This window comes from Ananas comosus, linkage group 13 (genome assembly GCF_001540865.1).
Source record: "Ananas comosus cultivar F153 linkage group 13, ASM154086v1, whole genome shotgun sequence".
NCBI classification, from domain to species: domain Eukaryota; kingdom Viridiplantae; phylum Streptophyta; class Magnoliopsida; order Poales; family Bromeliaceae; genus Ananas; species Ananas comosus.
Genome location: NC_033633.1, coordinates 2753195 through 2772209, shown reverse-complemented (window position 1 = coordinate 2772209; position 19015 = coordinate 2753195). Strand labels below are relative to the sequence as shown.

The window sequence follows — 19015 nt, the reverse complement described above, 5'->3', positions numbered from 1 at the left end:
ATTGTTGTTGATTAGCCTGCGATGCGTGCCCCTGATTGGATGTGGAGTTGCGTCTTCATTTGAAAAGGAAAAATGAGGTGACTAATTATCCCACTTTGGTGTTCTTTTTATTTCTTTCTAAATTTTTATTTTTATTTCTATTTTTTTGGTTTCTTGTTGCCGAATAAAGCTCCCTCGAATGTTAGATGGGAAAGAAAAGGTCACAACACATTTGCTTATTATTTAGCATAGAATATGAGCTAGAAATGTATAGTGGAACCGTGACCAAATGATAGCTTCTTCTATGTAATGTACTGTTTGGTTCGGGTATAAGCAAGAACTAGCTATTACAGGGATAGGTTACAAGTATGGGAATAAGAAAAATAGTGTTTGGATGAAAATTGGATTGTTTTCGGGGATAAGAACAATTTTAGATAGTTTTATATAGAAAATGAAAGTGTTGGTGGGGATAACCGAAAACTACTATTCTCGAAATTAGCGTTTGGATATAAAGAGGGGGATAAGGGCCTATTTCTATGCTTATCCCCCAACCAAACGCTGTATATATATATATATATATATATATATATATATATATATATATATAATGATCATGATAGTAAGTAGAGTGAGCTTGTTATGCTATCGGAAAGCACGGAGCCTTCCGTGCTTCCAGCTCGTTTTCGGATGTTGCGAACTTCGAATCGTCGATCGGCTTCCGTTAAACTTGATTTAGAGGATTGAAGTATCTAGAAAATAAAAATTTTTTAGATTTTACAGGTTTCATTTGCATAGTGAACCAAAGGGGCTCAAAATCAACGGCTGAAAATAAAAATCTTACAAAATGTAATAATATGACATTAAAATTTTAAATCAAAGATATTGATCTTGTTTTATATAGTATAAAGAATTTTCTATCAAAATTTCACGTGATTTGGATATTTCTACACCGTTAAACTTGCAAACGGCTCACTACGGCCATTGAAATTTGTTGATTTTGAGCCCATTCGATCACTAGGCAAATGATATCGAAAAATAATAAAATTTATTTTCTAGGTACTCAAAATGCTCTAGATCAAATTTAACGGAGCCGATCGACGATTCGAAAGTCGCAACATCAAAAACGAGCTGGAAGCACGGAAGGCTCCGTGCTTCCGATAGCACAGTAGCCTCACTCTATATATATATATATATATATATATATGAGTAGGGCTACTATGCTATTAGGAGCACAGCAGCCCTTGTGCTCCTAAGTTCTTAACCACCCATCAAATTTGATGGGTGGTTAGGGTGAAAGGAAGAAGAGTAATTGGAGAGAAATTGAATTTTTCAATTTCTCTTCTCTTTGAATTTCTCTTCAATTTCTCTTCAAATTCTCTTCTTTTTGAATTTCTCTTCAATTTCTCTTTTTCCATTCATCTAAACCACCCATCAAATTTAATGGATGGTTAAGAACTTAGGAGCACAAGGGCTACTGTGCTCCTAATAGCACAGTAGCCCTATGCTATTAGGAGCACAACAGCTCTTGTGCTCCTAAGTTCTCAACCGCCCATCAAATTTGATGGATGGTTAGGGTTAATGGGAGAAGAGAAATTGGAGAGAAATTCAAAGAGAAGAGAAATTGAGAAACCCAATTTTTCTCTAATTACTCTTCTCCTTTTCACTCTAATCATCCATCAAATTTGATGGGCGGTTAAGAATTTAGGAGCACAAGGGCTGCTGTGCTCCTAATAGCACAGTAGCCCTACTATATATATATAGGGCTACTATACTATTATGAGTATTGGGCACTTCGTACTCATAAATTATTTTCGATGATGGAGCTTCCGAATCGACGATCCACTCTGTTAAATATGATCTAGAGTATTTGAAACTTCTAGAAAATAAATTTCGTAATTTTTCAAAATCATAATAAAGTCCATCAAGCGGGCATAAAATGAACGGTCAAAATCGAACAATATTTTAAAAATGGATGATCGGATCCTTCAATTTAAAATCGGAGTTATTGATCTTTATCTAGGTAGTGAATAGAATTTTCTATCAAAAATTCAATTTATTCGGATTCTTTTGCACCGTTAAACTAGCAAGTATTCCATACCGGCCGTTAAAAATTATCAATTTTGTGAGCTTTTGATCGTAAGGTAAATGATGTCGAAAAATTATGAAATTTGATTTCTAGATGTTTCAAATGCTTTAGATAACGTTTAACGGTGTGGATCGTCGATTCGGAAGCTCTATCATCAAAAACAATTTATGAGTACGAGGGCGATCGTACTCATAATAGTATAGTAGCCGGACTCTCTCTCTCTCTCTCTCTCTATATATATATATATATATATATATATATAGAGCATGGCTGCTGTGCTCGGCCTCCGTGCTCTTGACCCGTTTCGATGATGGAATTTTCGAATCGACGATCGGCTCCGTTAGACTTGATCTAGCGCATTTGAAGTTTCTAGAAAATAATTTTTGTGATTTTTTGATATCATTCACCTGGTGATCGAAAGGATTCAAAATCCATAATTTTTAATGGTTGATATCTGCTGTTTTCAAGTTTAACGGTATAGAAGTATTCAAATGAGATGAAATTTTAATACAAAATTCTTTATACTATCTATAACAAGATCAATATTTCTGATCGAAAATTCTAGTGCTATATCACCACTTTTTATAGAATTTTTATTTTCAACCGTTAAAAATTATTGAATTTGAATCATTTCGATTGTTAGGTAAATGATATCGAAAAGGTTTATATATAGGTACAGGGATAGAAACAAGTATGGAAGGTATAATATACAAGATCAGCAGTTGCGCCTTTAAATGGTAAAAAGTTATCTAACTAATATTCATAGCTAATATTTATTTAATTTATTAAATTATTTTTAAGTAATATTTTGATGTTAATTAATTAGATAAAAATATTTTTAATTTAAAATTATAACTCTTATTCCTAGAAATAATTTAATTGCTTATTAGACGCAAAATTGGTTTAGTTTTTGTTTATATTTAAACTTATATTTATTTCTCGAATAAACAATTCTTATTTATACCGGAACCAAACGCTGATAAAAGACTCAAATCTCATTAATTGGAAGTATATAGAGCGAAACCAAACTTTTTTAAAATTTTAGATAGTTGGATCACAACGAACCAATAAGGTAGGTATTTTACAGAATTTGTGCAAATGGCTAGTTGCAAATTGCAATTGAGACCAAATCTTTCGCATATTTCGTTTTCAGTTAAAAGAACCACCAACAACACCTACTTTTTGCACCTGAAGCATATAAATCTTAACATGAACGTCACATCAAATAAAAATTGAGATAACCCCTCTGAGTGGCGAATAGTTGTTGGATGTTTTTTTCTTTTCCCTAATTTTTTTTTTTTGGAGACTTAATTAATTGCTCCAATTGGTCCCAACCTTTTTCCCATATTTTATTCAGAGTCCACAACATTTTTCCTCCTTGCAATTAGGTCCCTACTTTTTAGAAATAAATTTAGCTGAAAATGTGAATCAATTAGGATTCGAACCTGGGACAATTAAAATTCGAACTTGGGACCTCGATACCAACTACCAAACCTTTTGCTACTTGCGATAAGGACGGTTGATTACTTTTTTCTAGTTGTTTCAATTAATTCATTGCTGTTAACAATGAATTTTTTTTTATAAATAATCCTCCATATTTTTATAATTTTAAAAAGAGTCCTCATGATTTTTTTTTTTTTGTAAAAATAGACCTCAAGTATGCCAAATCAGCATTTTTGGGTAAAGTTCACCGTATAAAAAAAATGCATACGGTGAACCATTCACTATATTTATAGAGTACTCTTGCCTTTGAAAGGGGTGTAAAAAATCACAAAAGTGTTAAATAATTCACCGCGTATAAAGGTAGGGGACGAGGGCGAGGGCATGGAAGGGGTTGGGAGAGAATTTGATTTTCTTAGAATTTTTTAAATTTTCATGCATATTTGATATTTCTGATTTTTTATATATAAATTTTTTATAGTATTATTTAAATTTATTTATATTAAAATGCATTGACATTGGTATAGTTCACTTTATATACTTAAAGTGTAGTTGAAATTGACATGAATAAATTTATGTACTCATTCTTGTGATTGAAATGCTTGAAAATATTATTATTTTATAAAATGTGAAAAATTTGCAACTTCTTGCTACTGTGGTATAGAAAACAGATTAAAAAGGGCTTTTTTTGCAAATAGCCCCCTGACAAATTTTTTTTACAAAAATAGCCCCGTCTAAAAATTATTTGCAAAAATGGCCCTGCACCTGCCACGTCAGCGCCACGCGGGCAGGGCGGGCCCAGGTATTTAAGTTGAACACGGTGAACCATTCACCGTGTTCAATACAAGATTTTTGTATTGGACACCGTGTATTGGACACCGTGTCCAATACAAATACCCCAACAATGGCTAAGTTGGAGGTATTTGTATTAGACACAGTGAATCATTCACCGTGTCCAATTGTTTATATTGGACACGGTGAATGGTTCACCGTGTCCAATACAAATTTTTCGATCTTAGCTATTTTGATTCACCGTATCCAATACAAAAATTTTATATTGAACACGGTGAATGGTTCACCGTGTTCAACTTAACCATCTTGCCCAGCCTCGCCCGCGTGGCGCTGACGTGGCGCTTGCGTGACGGGGCCAGGACCATTTTTGCAAATAAATTTTTGACAGGACTAATTTAAAAAAAAAATTGTAAGGGGGCTATTTGCAAAAAAAGCTTGATTAAAAATGGCAAACCATTCACAAATTCACAACATCCATAGATGATGAACGATTTACCGCATTTAGATGCGGTAAATGATCTAAATACTATAAATCGTTCACCATCTATAAACACAGCGATTGGTTCACTATATTTATTTATATTTCCTAATGTACTCAAAGGCAGGATAGCCTACCTCTATCGGTATGTCCATGATAGAGGAGGACCACTGTGTATATATCAAGAAAACAAAGAATGGGATTTTGTTTCTCTCTCTATACGTCGACGACATATTATTGGCTGGAAATGACATGGAGTTAATCAATACCACTAAGGAGTGGTTGTCTCTCAACTTTGAAATGAAAGACATGGGTGAGGCGAGCTATGTGCTCGGAGTAAAGGTCATCCATGATCGCTCTAGAAGGCTTCTTGGTTTGTCTCAAGAATCTTATATTAAAAAGGTTCTAGAGCATTTTAGGATGCATCATTGTAAACCCGTTGATACTCCAGCGGAGAAGAATCAAACTCTGAGTCTTGATCAGTGCCCTAAAACGGATAAAGAGAAGGAACAAATGAGTAGGGTTCCTTATGCGAGTGCAATTGGCAGTTTGATGTACGCTATGATGTGTACTCGGCCTGACATTTGCTTCGCTGTTAGCTTGGTAAGTCGTTACCAGAGCAACCCAGGACCTATTCATTGGCAAGCGGTCAAGAGAATCCTTCGATATTTAAAAGGAACCAGTGATCTCGTTCTCTGTTTTCAAGGAGGGGACTTGAGATTGAAAGGATATAGTGATGCTGATTGGGGCGGTGATAGAGATGAGCGCAGGTCCACCTCAGGCTATGTGTTTATGCTTGGAGGTGGGGCAATTTCCTGGTGCAGTAAGAAGCAGAGCTGCATTGCCTTGTCAACCATGGAAGCGGAATACGTTGCTTGTTCAGCGGCCGTACAGGAGGCAGTTTGGCTGAGGAGATTTCTCCAACACCTCGACATCGTGACTCGAGCAAATGAACCTGTTGAGATGTTCTCTGACAGCATGGCTGCCCTGGCGTATGTGAAGGATCCCAAGTATCATGGCAGGACCAAGCATATTGATATCCGATTTCACTACATTCGAGACATGATTAAGCTAGGCGAGGTCGTTCTTAAACATATTTCCACCACTAGGATGGTGGCTGATCCGTTGACCAAGCCGATAGCTAGGGATGTGTTCCAGACCCACGTTGGGAGTTTGGGTCTTCGTAGGTTTTGATTTATGGACATTATTTTGTATTTTACGCTTTATTAATGAAAATGTGTTTTTTCTGTTAATGTGATTGCGTAATTGATACTAGTAGGCACATATTCGTTAAGTCACCGGGCTCAGATCAGCCCACTCACACGGGTGATCGCCCTGGCACCTAGGTGGTGAGCAGGATGAGACTAAATAATCATATTGAACTTGAGTAGTTGTAATATGATTGCTTTGTTCATATACGTTATGAATAAAGTGTTAATGTAATTTAAAAGTCGCCTTAATTAGTTTAAGATGAGACTCTCAAGAGTCAGATATGATTTTTTGGTGAAATTTCATATCGAGCCTGTATAGTAGCCGAACCTAAGTGCTCAGGTTAGAGAGATGACTTGAGTTGTGGTGGTTAGATACCTTAGTGGTACCTAGACCAAGGTTCGTATGGCGTTCTTTCAGAGCGTGACATGTCCCATTGAGTGGGAGCTCCGCCATAGCATACATATCATACTGTATGTGCTTGTCGACCAGTTAGTAGAGTGACATAAGCTCTTCCCTCCATGTCACTGTGTGAGCACTAACCCTTTTGTGCCCTCGACTTAGAACTACGTTATGAAGTGGAGGTCAAAAGTAACTAACTTAGCGTGTATCTCAGGGTCATGAGAAAATACGATCTCGCGGAGCACGTCTAGTAAAGTGCTTGGACCAATATGGATTAACGTGAGGGGCTGAGGAAGATGTTTCGATAACACACCACGTAAGTCTTGTGACTCATTGCCCGGGCGGTTATCTCGGTTGTGTTACTTGAGATAATCATGAGTACGAGAAATAACGGTGGGGTCGAGCCCTGTCATTACAGGAGAGGGACTTTGTGATGCTTGATCCGGTGTGTGTTGAAACGTCTAGGGCATAGACGAATTAAGTCAGTGATGTGCTATATTAGTTGGGTGGTGACTTAATTTAGCACTCCTGCATGTGGTTCTTTTCGTCAGGTCGCACGCTCTATTACCCGTATGAAGAGACGAATGAGTGAGAGAGAGTTGGCCAATGTGGCCAAGTGGGAGATTGTTGCCATATGGTGTGTCCACATTGGCGGGTTATGATTAAACCCGATCCACATAAGATGTTGATCATGATTTATCCTAATAAGTTTAGGATAAGTATAAATTATATGTTTCTTATCAGTTAAGAAACATATCTTATAATGGATATTTATTATATGTTAATAAATATCCCAATCTTTATCCTAATCTATAGGAGATTCAGGATATTTAGGGGTTCCGTTATTTTATATATACGCTCCCGTTTTCTCCCGTAGATGAGACGGAAAAAGAATACGATCTAATTCGAGAATCCACAAAATCTTCCTTCTTCTCTCTTCTTCCTCTCTGGGATTTCCACCTACGTTCTCGGGGTTTTAGAGCGTGGACATAGGAGAGAACTCTGGTAGCCCTCTCCGATTAGTATCCGTGACGTAAGGCGATCCGTTCCGTGACATAAGGCGTACGCGTGGAAGAAGACGAGAGACGTGGGAGATCCAGAAGCATCGAGACAAGGACGATCCAAGAAGGCTTGTAAAACGAGCAACCCGATCCGATTCCGGTTCCCGGTAGTTCACCGTGTTTATCTATTTCCGCCAGTGCACCACCCACGTGACAACTCCGAGCCTATTTTTACAAATATTAGTTTTATATGTCTACTTTTAGAAAAAACCTTTTAGATGAGGTTAGTAGGCTAAAAACGCCGTTAACAATACCATTAATTACAGTAAAAACTAACACATGGCAAGATTTAGTGGTGATGCGACAGTTTCTGTCAAATCAAACATTAACAACATTCTTTATTGAAATAAAAATAATAACTAAAGATTTGGGATTTTTTTTTTTTTTTTTTTTTTGAGAGATAGGTAGCACGCTATCCTCTTCGTTTATTTCATTTAGAAATAAACTTAGTTAGAAATATGAATCAACTAGGATTCGAACTTGGGTCTCAGATATCAACCACCAAGCCTTTTGCCACTTGGGACCTAATTATGAGAAGAAAATGGTTGGGGAGCAAAATAGCAAATTAGCTAAAGGTTGGGGACCAATGGTGCAATTAACCTATTCAATCCATTTTTTCCCCCTCGAATAAACACTCTTGGATTTTTATTTTGTTAACGAAAACAACAAATCTTCTGCTTAACACATTCTCGCACCATCCCAATTCTTATTAAAGAAAAAAAAAATTATCTTTTTAAACGCGCCCATTTTATCGAAATTTCATAAACTTTGGCTTTAATCATTAAAAAAGCAAAAAATCAGCCAAGGAAACTCGATACAAGTTACTCAACTTCATCTACTAAAACTATCTTTAATTTCCTCGAATGAAAAGAAGAAAAACTATCTATAATAAGTCAAAAGCTTTCATTGGAACAACACAAAAAAGTGCACTTCTATAGACACTAAATTAACACAGCATAACAACACGAACATTGGCATCAGATCCAAATCTGGGAATGGCTTCTTCTGAAGCATCTAATGAACAGTACCAATCACTTAGTCCGAGAACACAACATAGTTAATTGCAATTTAAGCATATACTCAAATGAAAAGTGCTTCTGAAAGAAGCAGAAGCAGGCCTTCTGAAGCACCCTACTCTTTCACTTCAGCAAGGAATGTGTTAATAACCAGATGTGTACAAAAGGACCCACCACCACCACAAATGAAGCTATGGAACCCCCCAAACATTATGCAACAAGCGGCAAAGGCTGAAAAGAATTATGCTCACAAATTGCGAGAGAATATATGCCATTAAGATAGTATAAGTAGGAGAATAAATCCTCATCAAATCATGGATTTGGTCAAAGGGAGTAGTACATAAGTAATTTACTCAATTGGGTATGATTGACCCCAACTGGGAATAAGCCACCAAATACTGAGGGGATTTTGGATGGTTAGGAAAGGGGACTCTTGGCTCCAATGGCTTTTTTCTGAAGCAGAAGTTAATTGGGATGCATGGACACAAAATCTTAAAAAGATATCATCTATGAGATAATCTACTAGTTAAGCTATAGATATTCCACCATCTATGAGAACATTAGGATGCTTAAGAAGAATCCGATGATGGGTTAGCATCTAGATTAAAATAAAAGCAGTATAAATCCTGCGCCATTACAACGGTAACAGCGCGAATAAGTTCTCAGCAAACAGCTTATAATTAAGAATAGATTCAGTCATCGACATGAAGCTTCGAGATCACGGAAGATAGAAAAATGGAGCAAATTAAAAAAGAAAAAAAGAAAAAGAAAAAAAAGGGATCAGAGAGGATGCATGACAAGATGACATAAATTCAGGAGAGATAGCTTCAGCTTAGACATGTTTTTACTATGTGAAAAAAAAAAAAAAAATTATGCATGCTAAATTTGATACAGGAGATTTCCTTTATCTAAGTGGTTAATCACAAAAATGAGACCATAGGGACTGCAGCATCAATATTTAGCTTGAAATTTTTTGTGAACAAGAGAGATCAAGTGACAATGTATCCATCTAAAGATTTAGAAGTACATAATCCTCATGAGCAGGAAGAAATAACCTTATCAGAACTTTGGTGCATTTTTCAAGTGATACTCCTCCAGCCCTTCAATCAGTACAAGTTTATGTCATGCACCTTTCAAGAAAGTTGTTGAAACAATACTATTTTAGGAGATGGAACGAAATCTGCTCAAAAATATTCCCACAATAAGTAGAGTCAACTATATGAATTCCCAAAAGAGTTAAATGAGGACGACCCAATGTATACATCCTCTTTCACCATTTTTCTTTGTCTAGCATTCTTTAGCGGTTCAATCATTTTCTAATCATAACGAAAATTCGGATGACAGGTAGTAAGAGGGGGGGAAAAAAAACAAAAGAAAACTGCTCTCTGAATTGAGGTTCTAAGATCTAAATTCTCAAATTACATGGTCTAAACACATATAGCCCAATCTGCAACCTTGACATAGCAAATAAAGTTTAACTTCCGATAAAAACTAACCTTGTTTCTCAGTATGGATAAAAGAAACCAAACATATTTTAACTGCTCTTTCCATTCTTTAGCTGAAATTAATAAAATCGCCTATCAACCCAAAAAAGCAGTATATTTTTCTTCCTTGAAAGTGAAAAAACAGTAGTATACTGAATTTGGAGTTTACAATAGGATAGATTAAAGATGAATCTATCATAGAAGTAGCAGTTTCAAATGTTCTCTCAGGAATTACCACTACGAAAAAGTCTTTCGCGATTATTTGAATGCTAAAATGGATCCAGTTTGCCATTGCCAGACTTCAAAGTGGTAGTCATATAACAATCAGTCATGATCAATTGATTAATCAGAAGAAAAGAGAAGATATATTCCTTCCAGTTCTTGCCCTAAAGTATTCGGATTCTCTCAATTTGCACGACTTTTGATTATTCTCTCAAGTGGGTCCACGTGTCGATGTATGCCATAATGTGTGTCTGTAATTGTTAGCTTCTTAAACTTTGATGTAACCTATCTAAAGAAATCCTTGTTAGTAGAAATTCGTCCTCAAGGGTGGTAACAATATAATAACTGGCAATCGTGAAGCATAATCTTGTACTTTGAAACAAATCTCCAGAATCATATCTGACTATCTAAGTAAAGAAAAAATTGTTTAAGAGCAGTTTGTCTTACATAAACCGGTGGAGCAGATCATTAGCATCATGTCAATATATATTTTATCTTAGTGCTTAAATGATGCTTTTTCCTAGAGAATAAAAGGGTAATCATGTTTGTAAACCCTTTAAAATAAGCCACGCGATCAAAACATAGAGACCTTTTGTCTCTTCTTTCATCTGATACTTTGTCTGTGGACCAAATACATACTATCGGGCATCTGGAGATGAAAATTAAACAACCAAATGCACTCAAGGTCATAAATTATTCAATTTAAGGAGATTATACATGCATTTAGAACAAGATATTTATCATGACTTACCAATAGAAGAGACACTTCCCCTTGCATAGCTTTTCTAGTATATAACCATTAACCAAAAGAAACTTCTACATCTAACCATGATAGAGTAAATCAAAGCAGCAACAAAAATCAACAATTTAATCCATGTCTCAACAATAAAATCTAATAAATGTAATAGATCAGCACTACAAAGGTAAGAGAACCCAAAAATATAGAATAATAGATGAATGTAACCTGAGCTACAGAAGCAAGTATGCAGGAACATGAGACGCATAACTTCTGCAATTTTCTAGCTACAATCTAAAAGTGAAGGATACATTTCCTTAGCTTAAAGCCAATATTATTTCCTGCACAAGCCAAACAGTGGAGATAAGTGGATATTGGAAAATATGTATAATTTGGTACAAAAAATGAGCATAAATTCACTCATAAAAAGTTGATTAAAAATAAAACAGCTTCATAACTCATTCCATGGAATTACATAATGTATAAATGAAAATAATACCATTTTGAATATTTATTATCACTTAGATTTCACAGAATGACAGAATTCAGACGCAAGTATGCAACAAGTACCCGATTGCAACCTCCAAACAAAGTTGTTAGAGGACCCTTTTCCTCTTCACTTTTTCTGCTACATATGGAATAAGCACCAATCTTAAAAAGAGAAGGGAATTTCATGTTTGTTCTATATTCCGAGCCTCGCTTTCAGGTAGTACATAGAGCACCAAGTAATAGTACTGGCTATGAATCCCAAAATAATACTATGGACTGCTTGTCATGGGCATCAGTCAAAAGAATCTTAAAAGCTTCTAACTATCATTAACAAATAAGTAATACAACAGTTTCCCGTATTCCATATGTCATCGTCATCGATGTGAATCTATACCATTTGCAGTACATTTCATCGCCAAGGACATTTGCTGGAATCCTTATCAAGCCAACCACCAATCATGGCCCTTCAAGTTCCCAAAGAGAAGAGAATTTCACATGAAGTGGGACCGAAGAGCTGCATAACTATCCATGATTTGGACCACTATAACATAAAGTTTCCATCCAAAGCAAAAAAGGAAAAAGAAATTTCTACTGTTTGATATATAGTAGATGGATTATGAAGGGTAAATTCTTCAACATATGTCATAAGAAAAAGTTGACAAGTGAAAGTTTTTGCTAGTGCGGAATTTCAGTCGAACAGTCGGCTTGAGAATTGACAAAAAAAAGCTGCAGAGATGGGTCCATAGATAACTAAGGACTATATAGTGTTACTTTTCTTAAAAATGGAGTTGGCACAAATTCCATATTCTGTTTTGCCTTATAAGGAGCTCCTTGAGGGCACTCCTTATCATTGTAAGAAGGGGGATCAAGAAGCTCCAGCTTATTCCCAGAAACTGGGACTTCAAAGGCCAGTTCCTGTTTCTCCAAAAAAAGTCTAGAAGACAAAGTTTTCACATACATAATAGGAAATAACAGGAGACGAAGAGGAAAACAGGTAAAGAGTTAAAAATTAAGATAAAGGAGTTCTACACATCATATCTTTTCTTTTTTGATAATTTTCATTCTGATATCAATTGAATTAGCAGAAAATGTATCATCAACACCAAGGCCATAGCGATCTGTTCTCTCCAAGAGCAGCGTTTCCACAAGATCGGCATCTGTTTCTGCAAGGCGGAAATGTTACAGGGGAGTCAGGGCTGGTTCTCTCTACTGATGCCAAGCCTCGATTGAAATGGACTCCTGAGCTCCATCAGCGTTTCATAGAAGCAGTAAACCAACTAGGAGGTGCAGAAAGTGAGTCCAAACAAAAAAAAAAAAAAAAAAAAAACAAAAATGATAACTAAATATATATTTTTGAGTAGATTATATATTCTGACAATATTGCTGTAGTAAATAATATGTATCCGACAAATTTTTAGAGGCAACTCCCAAGACAGTCATGAGGCTTATGGGCATTCCAGGACTCACCTTATATCATCTAAAAAGCCATCTTCAGGTACCCATTAACTTATTTATTTAATTATTTCCACTAGAAATGCCAGATTTTCGTAAACGGAGAAAAATCTGTTTCCTTTTTTGTTTTGTATTTTTTTCTTTTTTCTCAGAAGTACAGGCTGAGTAAAAATCTCCAAGCTCAAGCTAATATTGCAACAACAAAAAATGGTAAGATTGAAGGCTAAATGTAGCCATCTTCACTACTTGCTATGCTAATTGATGTAAATGCTCATCATTTTTTCCCCCTCAGTTATAGGATGTGTAGCAGCAGCTGATAGAACGCCAGGACAAAGTGGACTGATAGTGAGCAATACAAGTGCCACATGTGAAGCAGAGAAGTAAGAGCTGCACAAGAAAATTTAAAATCATTTTGCATGTAAATTATTTTTTATTGATAAAATTGTTGCTGAATTTCAGGACCATGCAGATAAGCGAAGCACTTCAGATGCAAATTGAAGTGCAAAGACAGCTGCATGAACAACTTGAGGTAGGAATGACAAGCATTGGTCCTTAGCAATAACATAGTTTGATTCATAGCTCTTTCAGAAATGATAAATAATGCAGCAAGTTCAGAAACAAAATGTCCAAAAACTTTGCAAACTGCATGTGGGAATCATTCTAGGCATAGTTGCACCAAAATACTCTGTATATTGCAGTACAACCATTTGAAAAGCAAAATAACACAAAGAGAATGCATGCTGGAGCAAATGCAAAGACACAAATAAAATAAAAATAATTAGAAGTTCCATAATTCATCATATTGGCAAAGCTAATGAAGGAAAGAAAAGTCATATAAGGCTAAAGATCACAGGAATTGCAACAGAAAAATAGATGATGTGGTACCATGTTAAAACTCTGAAGAATCCACCAAAAGTTGCAATATTGAGTTTTTATAAAGAACGTCAAGTCCAGGTACTCTGTCATTTAAATACTATTAGATAAAACCAAGAATTTTTTCCACTTATGTGAAGTTTTGTGAAAATGAAATAGGTACAACGACACTTACAGCTCCGGATTGAGGCCCAGGGAAAGTATCTACAAGCAGTTCTGGAAAAGGCGCAAGAGACACTTGGCAAGCAGAACTTAACCTCTTCAGGCCTTGAAGCAGCCAAAATAAAGCTCGCTGAGCAGGTGCCTGAAGTTTCAAATGAATTTCTCAATAACGGATTTCCAAATTCAGAAGAAATTACCAATATAAGCATCCTGGGAGCACAAGCGATCCAACTTGCTGACTGTTCACGAAGGGATCTCGTTTATCAAACAGTGAAGTTTGAGAGAGACACAAATATCCTACCGGTGCACCTTAAAGGTCAAACAGAAAATGGAGGGAACAAAAATAATTCTCAGTCAAAACAAAAAGAGAGGGAAAATGAAAAGTTTTATCTTGAACAACAGCTAAACTACAAGAGACCAGCAGTCCAACATATGGCAGGAAATGGGTCAAACGATTTTGGACTCGCATGTTTTGGTGCACAGCTGGATCTAAATGCCCATGATAACAATGACAGTGATTCGAGTAACAAAGAGTTTGACTTAAATGGTTTAAGCTGGAGCTGAAAATTGTAAGCAAGCTGATTAGCAGAAAAGGATGAGCAGAACAAATACTAGCATTCTCAAGCATTACAACATTTTGTTATAGTAAAAATGTCATTCAAACAAGAGCTAAGAATTCAAAATTTGACAGAAGCAAAGAAATCTGTGAGAATTGGGGGGATAACAGTAGTTGGTGATTAGCATAAATAATCAAGCACAAGGTTAAGTATATGTGCATATGTACATGAGTATTGTCAGAATTATACAATAAAATGCCATGCTGCATTGTGGTTGATTGGAGGTAGTTGAAAAGTAGCTGACTTGAAAATATGCTTGTATGAGAATACGATATTTCATGTTCTAAGATTTCATTTTGCCAACAGAGACTGAAGCTGTCCATTTCAATATATGGATAAATGGGAAAGGAAAATCTTCAATACAATGCCTTATTCTCTCTCTCTTTTAGTTGGTCAAGCCAATCAGGTGAGAATGTGATAGAATAAGACTGGAAGGACTCTCAACCAAATAAGCAAGACAAGAGCCTACGAGGAAAAAAACAGGCGCATCTGTAAATCTTTATTTCCAATATCATCACCGGTTCCTTCATTATTGTTCCTGTGAGTACTGCAGATCATAATCTCTCAATCAGAAAGCTTCCAACTTCTTGTCTGAACACATTAGCCACTGTTGTATAACATTCTGTTCAAGTTTTAGTCCGTTTCTTCTCCATCTTCGCAACTCTTACAATATTCATTCAATTGTCTAGAACTGCAATGAAGCTCATAATAGGCAAAGAGAAAGTTAGTTCTCCCAAAAGAAGGAATATAGGCAGGTATAATTACAAAAGTTAAAAAAATATTGAGAGATGACTAATACAGGTGGAATGATACGATATGGTATATAAAAGGTTTGGATTGAAGAATAAAGTTAATACAGAACATGTCTTAATATATTACTATCTTTATAACTTCAAACAAGAAGAACTTGCATTACGACTTACCAATCAATCAAAATACAATCATGGAGACATTCAATGTGAGAGAGAATTTCTTCTCTTTTTTTTTTTTTTGAGAGAGTGAGAGAGAATTTCAAATGAGAAGAACCTGCACACAAATTTATCTAAATATGACAAAGGGCCAAATGTGCTTTTTATCTATTCTGGCCAACATATACACCAAATGTACTCGAATTCTACACAACAAAATGAAAAAGAGTTCAAACGAGACATCACAAACATTTGTATCTTCTATTTTAGTTTGTTAGTGACTGGATCCTTGCATCATTATGTATTTCTGTTGAATTCCGACTGACTGACCTTTCAGCAGGATGCAAAAGTAATACTGATTCATCCTGGACTAGAAAGTAATCGTCAAATCTGTTCCTTTAATTTTCTGTGTACCACTTATCTGTTCAAGTAGATACATTCGTACACCTAGGCTTATAGCCATAGTTGCAACAAAAGTCACAATAAATAACACAATATAATGACAAATCACACAAGGTAAATTTCAAAGTTTACAACGTTACATCAGAATATAAGGCCAAGCTTCCTAATAATTCCCATCAGTGAACATATGAAAAGCATGCATGTTTGTTGAAAAAGCAGAACTGCACAAGCATTAATATAAGCCCAGAACTGCAGGAAGCATTATAACAAGCCTTCTACATATTTCAGTTCAAGTGAAATAAAAACAGAACTTTGTTTGAAAGAACCAGACAAAGTATTTTCTAAACAACAAGGGTAATATTAACAAAAAGATAGTGCCTGCAGTATGTATGGGCCAAAAATATATTCGGACTTCCCATTTAATATAGCACAGTTGAAAGGGATTTGCTCTGTCTGAAAGACTGAAACATTGGCAGTCATTAGTAAGTTCAGAACTCTACTTCAGCTTGCTCTAAAGGGCATGCTACACTGAATCATTTAAGTTTTCTGTGCTTTTTCTGGAGCATTTTTTTATTTTTATTTTATTTTATTTTATTTGTTGCTATTCAGTAGGATAAAAACTCCAAAAGGCAGTCCAGTTTTATGATGTTCAATATTACCATGAATCAGAATAGTACAAACTTTTTCCCATGAACTTTTCTTTAGACAAAAACAGGCAGAATAATACAAACTTGTCAACTAAGTGCACATAGTGGAGATAATAAATGTTTTGCCATGAATCAAAACACAATATAATCACCCTATGCAATCAAAGTGAACTGCATTATATTATGCTCAAAAAGGGCTTATCAATAAAATATAGCCGCATTTGGAATCAAAATGATCAATCTCAAGTAGCAAAAGCAGTAGATACAGGCAGGCTAGAGAATAACCCAGGGTATACTGGTACTTGCTAAGGGCCAACAATCAATAGCAAAAAGTCAAATCGTTAAGACTATTTTTTAAAAGATCAAGATTAGAGAACAGTGCTGGAAAATATGGCAAGAAATTACAAATAATAATCAGAAGTTTTCCCAACAACATGAACAGGCCAAGTAAACTTCATTTCACAGAACGAATTCATTTTGCAATGAGCAGAGGAATTAGGAAAATAGTAGGTCGAACATAATATCATCCACACAAATTCGTAATCTCTAATTACCAGAAAATTTTTATTTTGCTCAACAACAGGAACAGACCGAGTAAACTTCATTTCACAGGGAAAAAAAAATGTGTAGAGGAACTTAAAAACCAGTGGATAATAAAATCCACAGTAACTCATAGGTTTTAATTACCTATTAGAAAATATAACCCTCTGTGATAACAAATTTACAAAAAGATAGCAAAAGATTATATCATACATACAGAAGCATTAAAAAGGGAAGTGATATCTGATAAATTGTACTGTTTAACTGAGTTTCACTAATTCTTGAGCAGCACATGGAGGATCAAACAGGTCCTTTATATTATATATGTACCTAAGAGCATTTATTGGATAAAGAACGAACATGGATCGCCGATTGATCTGATTATGCTATTGTCTGTTCTCTCTACCTTATTTTCTATCAAAGAACTACATAACCAGTAATATTTAGCGATTTAATTAAACTACTTCTTAATCCTGCGGACTTTCTTGTGCCCCCAAACCTCCATTCTCCCCTTGGGGCATCCACACGGCGCGCGGAAGATGAGTACGGTCCGGCCGTTCATCGGGGCCATCTTCTTGAGCTCCGCCTCGAGCTCCTTATGGTCCTCCCCGAGCTCAAGCGGGTGGGTCCCGAACGCATCCCTGGGGACCGGCGGCAGGTACTTCACGCACTCCTCCGATTCGAGCTGGATATCGAATTCGACGGCCTTGCGGAGCCCTTTACAGTACGGATTGCCGCATTTCCTGGATTGGTAATTGACGAACTCCCACGCGGCGATGGCCGCCACGAACATGACCACGAACCCGGCGGCGTAGGCAACGGGGGCGTGGTAGAGGACGTCGCCCGCCAGCTGTGCGGCGGCGGGGAGGAGCTCGTAGGCCTCAAGGCAGACGAGCTTGAAGTAGGGGACGGCGAGGAAGCCGAGGGCGCCGAGGACGAGGACGAGGATGACGGCGTCGATGGCGGCGAAGGGGGAGTGCTCGCAGAAGGGGTGGGCGAGGGGGTTCAGGGACTTGCTCCGGCGCGCCCGGGAGAGGCCGGACGACGCCTGCGAGTTGGCCACGAGCCGGTGCTGCTCGAAAGCCCTGCAAAACTCGATCAGGCTCCGGCAATCCACCATTGTTGCTCAACAAAATCAGCCTTCCAACGATCTACAACAGCGAGAGGCCAATCCTGAGCTTATCTCGACGATCTATCGAGAAGCAAATTTCCGATCAAATCAATAGATCCAATACCCTGATGCACCAATCCTCAAAAACGATTCTCAGCAGCGACAGAGCAAATTCGGCGCTTATCTCGATGACTCGGAAGCGATTTCCGATCAAATCAACAGATCTAAACCTAAGAAGCGTCAATTCTCCAACGAAGGCGATCAGGGATCAAATTCTAAGGCAAAAAAATCACGAAATTCTCACCGATCAGAGATCGAGAACACTCCAATTTCAAGATCGGCTCACGGGGTTGCAGCTGCAATCCGATCGATCACAATCGGATTTGGGAAAACCGATCGGAGATCGGGGAATTGGGATCTGCGAAGCGATTGGGGACCGATTCGATCGGGGTCAAACCCTAGGGGAGCGANAGACGGAGGAAGGTATTTATAGTGAGGGGAGGAGGAGGTGTGGACTGAAGAATCCTCGATACGGATCGAGAGGTCCCTCAGTTGCACGCCACCCAACAAACTGCGGACCGACGAAAAGTTTTTTTTTTCTTTTTTTCTTTTTTACTTTTTCTTACAAGAAAAAAAAGAAAAAAAAAAAGAAAAAAAAAGAAAGTTGTTGGTATTTCTATTTTTTAACCTTTAGATCAATACCGTTGATCATTTTTAATCATTGAATTAATATTATTAACTAATAGGGATCACTCAATCCTAGGGAGAACTTCAAGGGAACCGCTATCATCCCAACCTTAGAATATTTTGATCCAAGGGCTAAAAATCGAAAGCACCAACTACTTTATGCTTTCAATAACATAGTAGCTCTACATTATATATATATATATATATAAATATAAAATTAGG

The 19015-nt window shown here is 36.7% G+C and overlaps 2 protein-coding genes across 4 annotated transcripts; one reads left to right on the top strand and one right to left on the bottom strand.

Moving 5' to 3' along the window:
* On the bottom strand, positions 8419 to 18574 carry LOC109719247 (uncharacterized protein At5g19025). Of its 3 annotated transcripts, XM_020245813.1 has the most exons (4): positions 14968 to 18574; positions 13895 to 14023; positions 13732 to 13805; positions 12949 to 13233 (listed from the first exon to the last, which is right to left on the bottom strand). In XM_020245813.1, the coding sequence occupies exon 1, from the start codon at positions 18113 to 18115 to the stop codon at positions 17456 to 17458; it is 660 nt and encodes a 219-aa protein (XP_020101402.1). In that variant the 5' UTR covers positions 18116 to 18574; the 3' UTR covers positions 12949 to 13233; positions 13732 to 13805; positions 13895 to 14023; positions 14968 to 17455. The 3 variants fall into 3 exon arrangements, 2 of the variants coding, with proteins under 2 accessions (XP_020101402.1, XP_020101401.1); XR_002218656.1 differs by lacking the exon at positions 14968 to 18574 and adding an exon at positions 14079 to 14198 and having other exon boundaries at positions 8419 to 13805; positions 13895 to 13986; XM_020245812.1 differs by having other exon boundaries at positions 12949 to 13805.
* LOC109719246 (myb-related protein 2-like) lies at positions 12261 to 15094 on the top strand. Its single transcript, XM_020245811.1, has 7 exons — positions 12261 to 12388; positions 12480 to 12687; positions 12813 to 12889; positions 12999 to 13056; positions 13139 to 13226; positions 13306 to 13375; positions 13879 to 15094. The coding sequence occupies exons 2-7, from the start codon at positions 12483 to 12485 to the stop codon at positions 14443 to 14445; spliced, it is 1065 nt and encodes a 354-aa protein (XP_020101400.1). The 5' UTR covers positions 12261 to 12388; positions 12480 to 12482; the 3' UTR covers positions 14446 to 15094.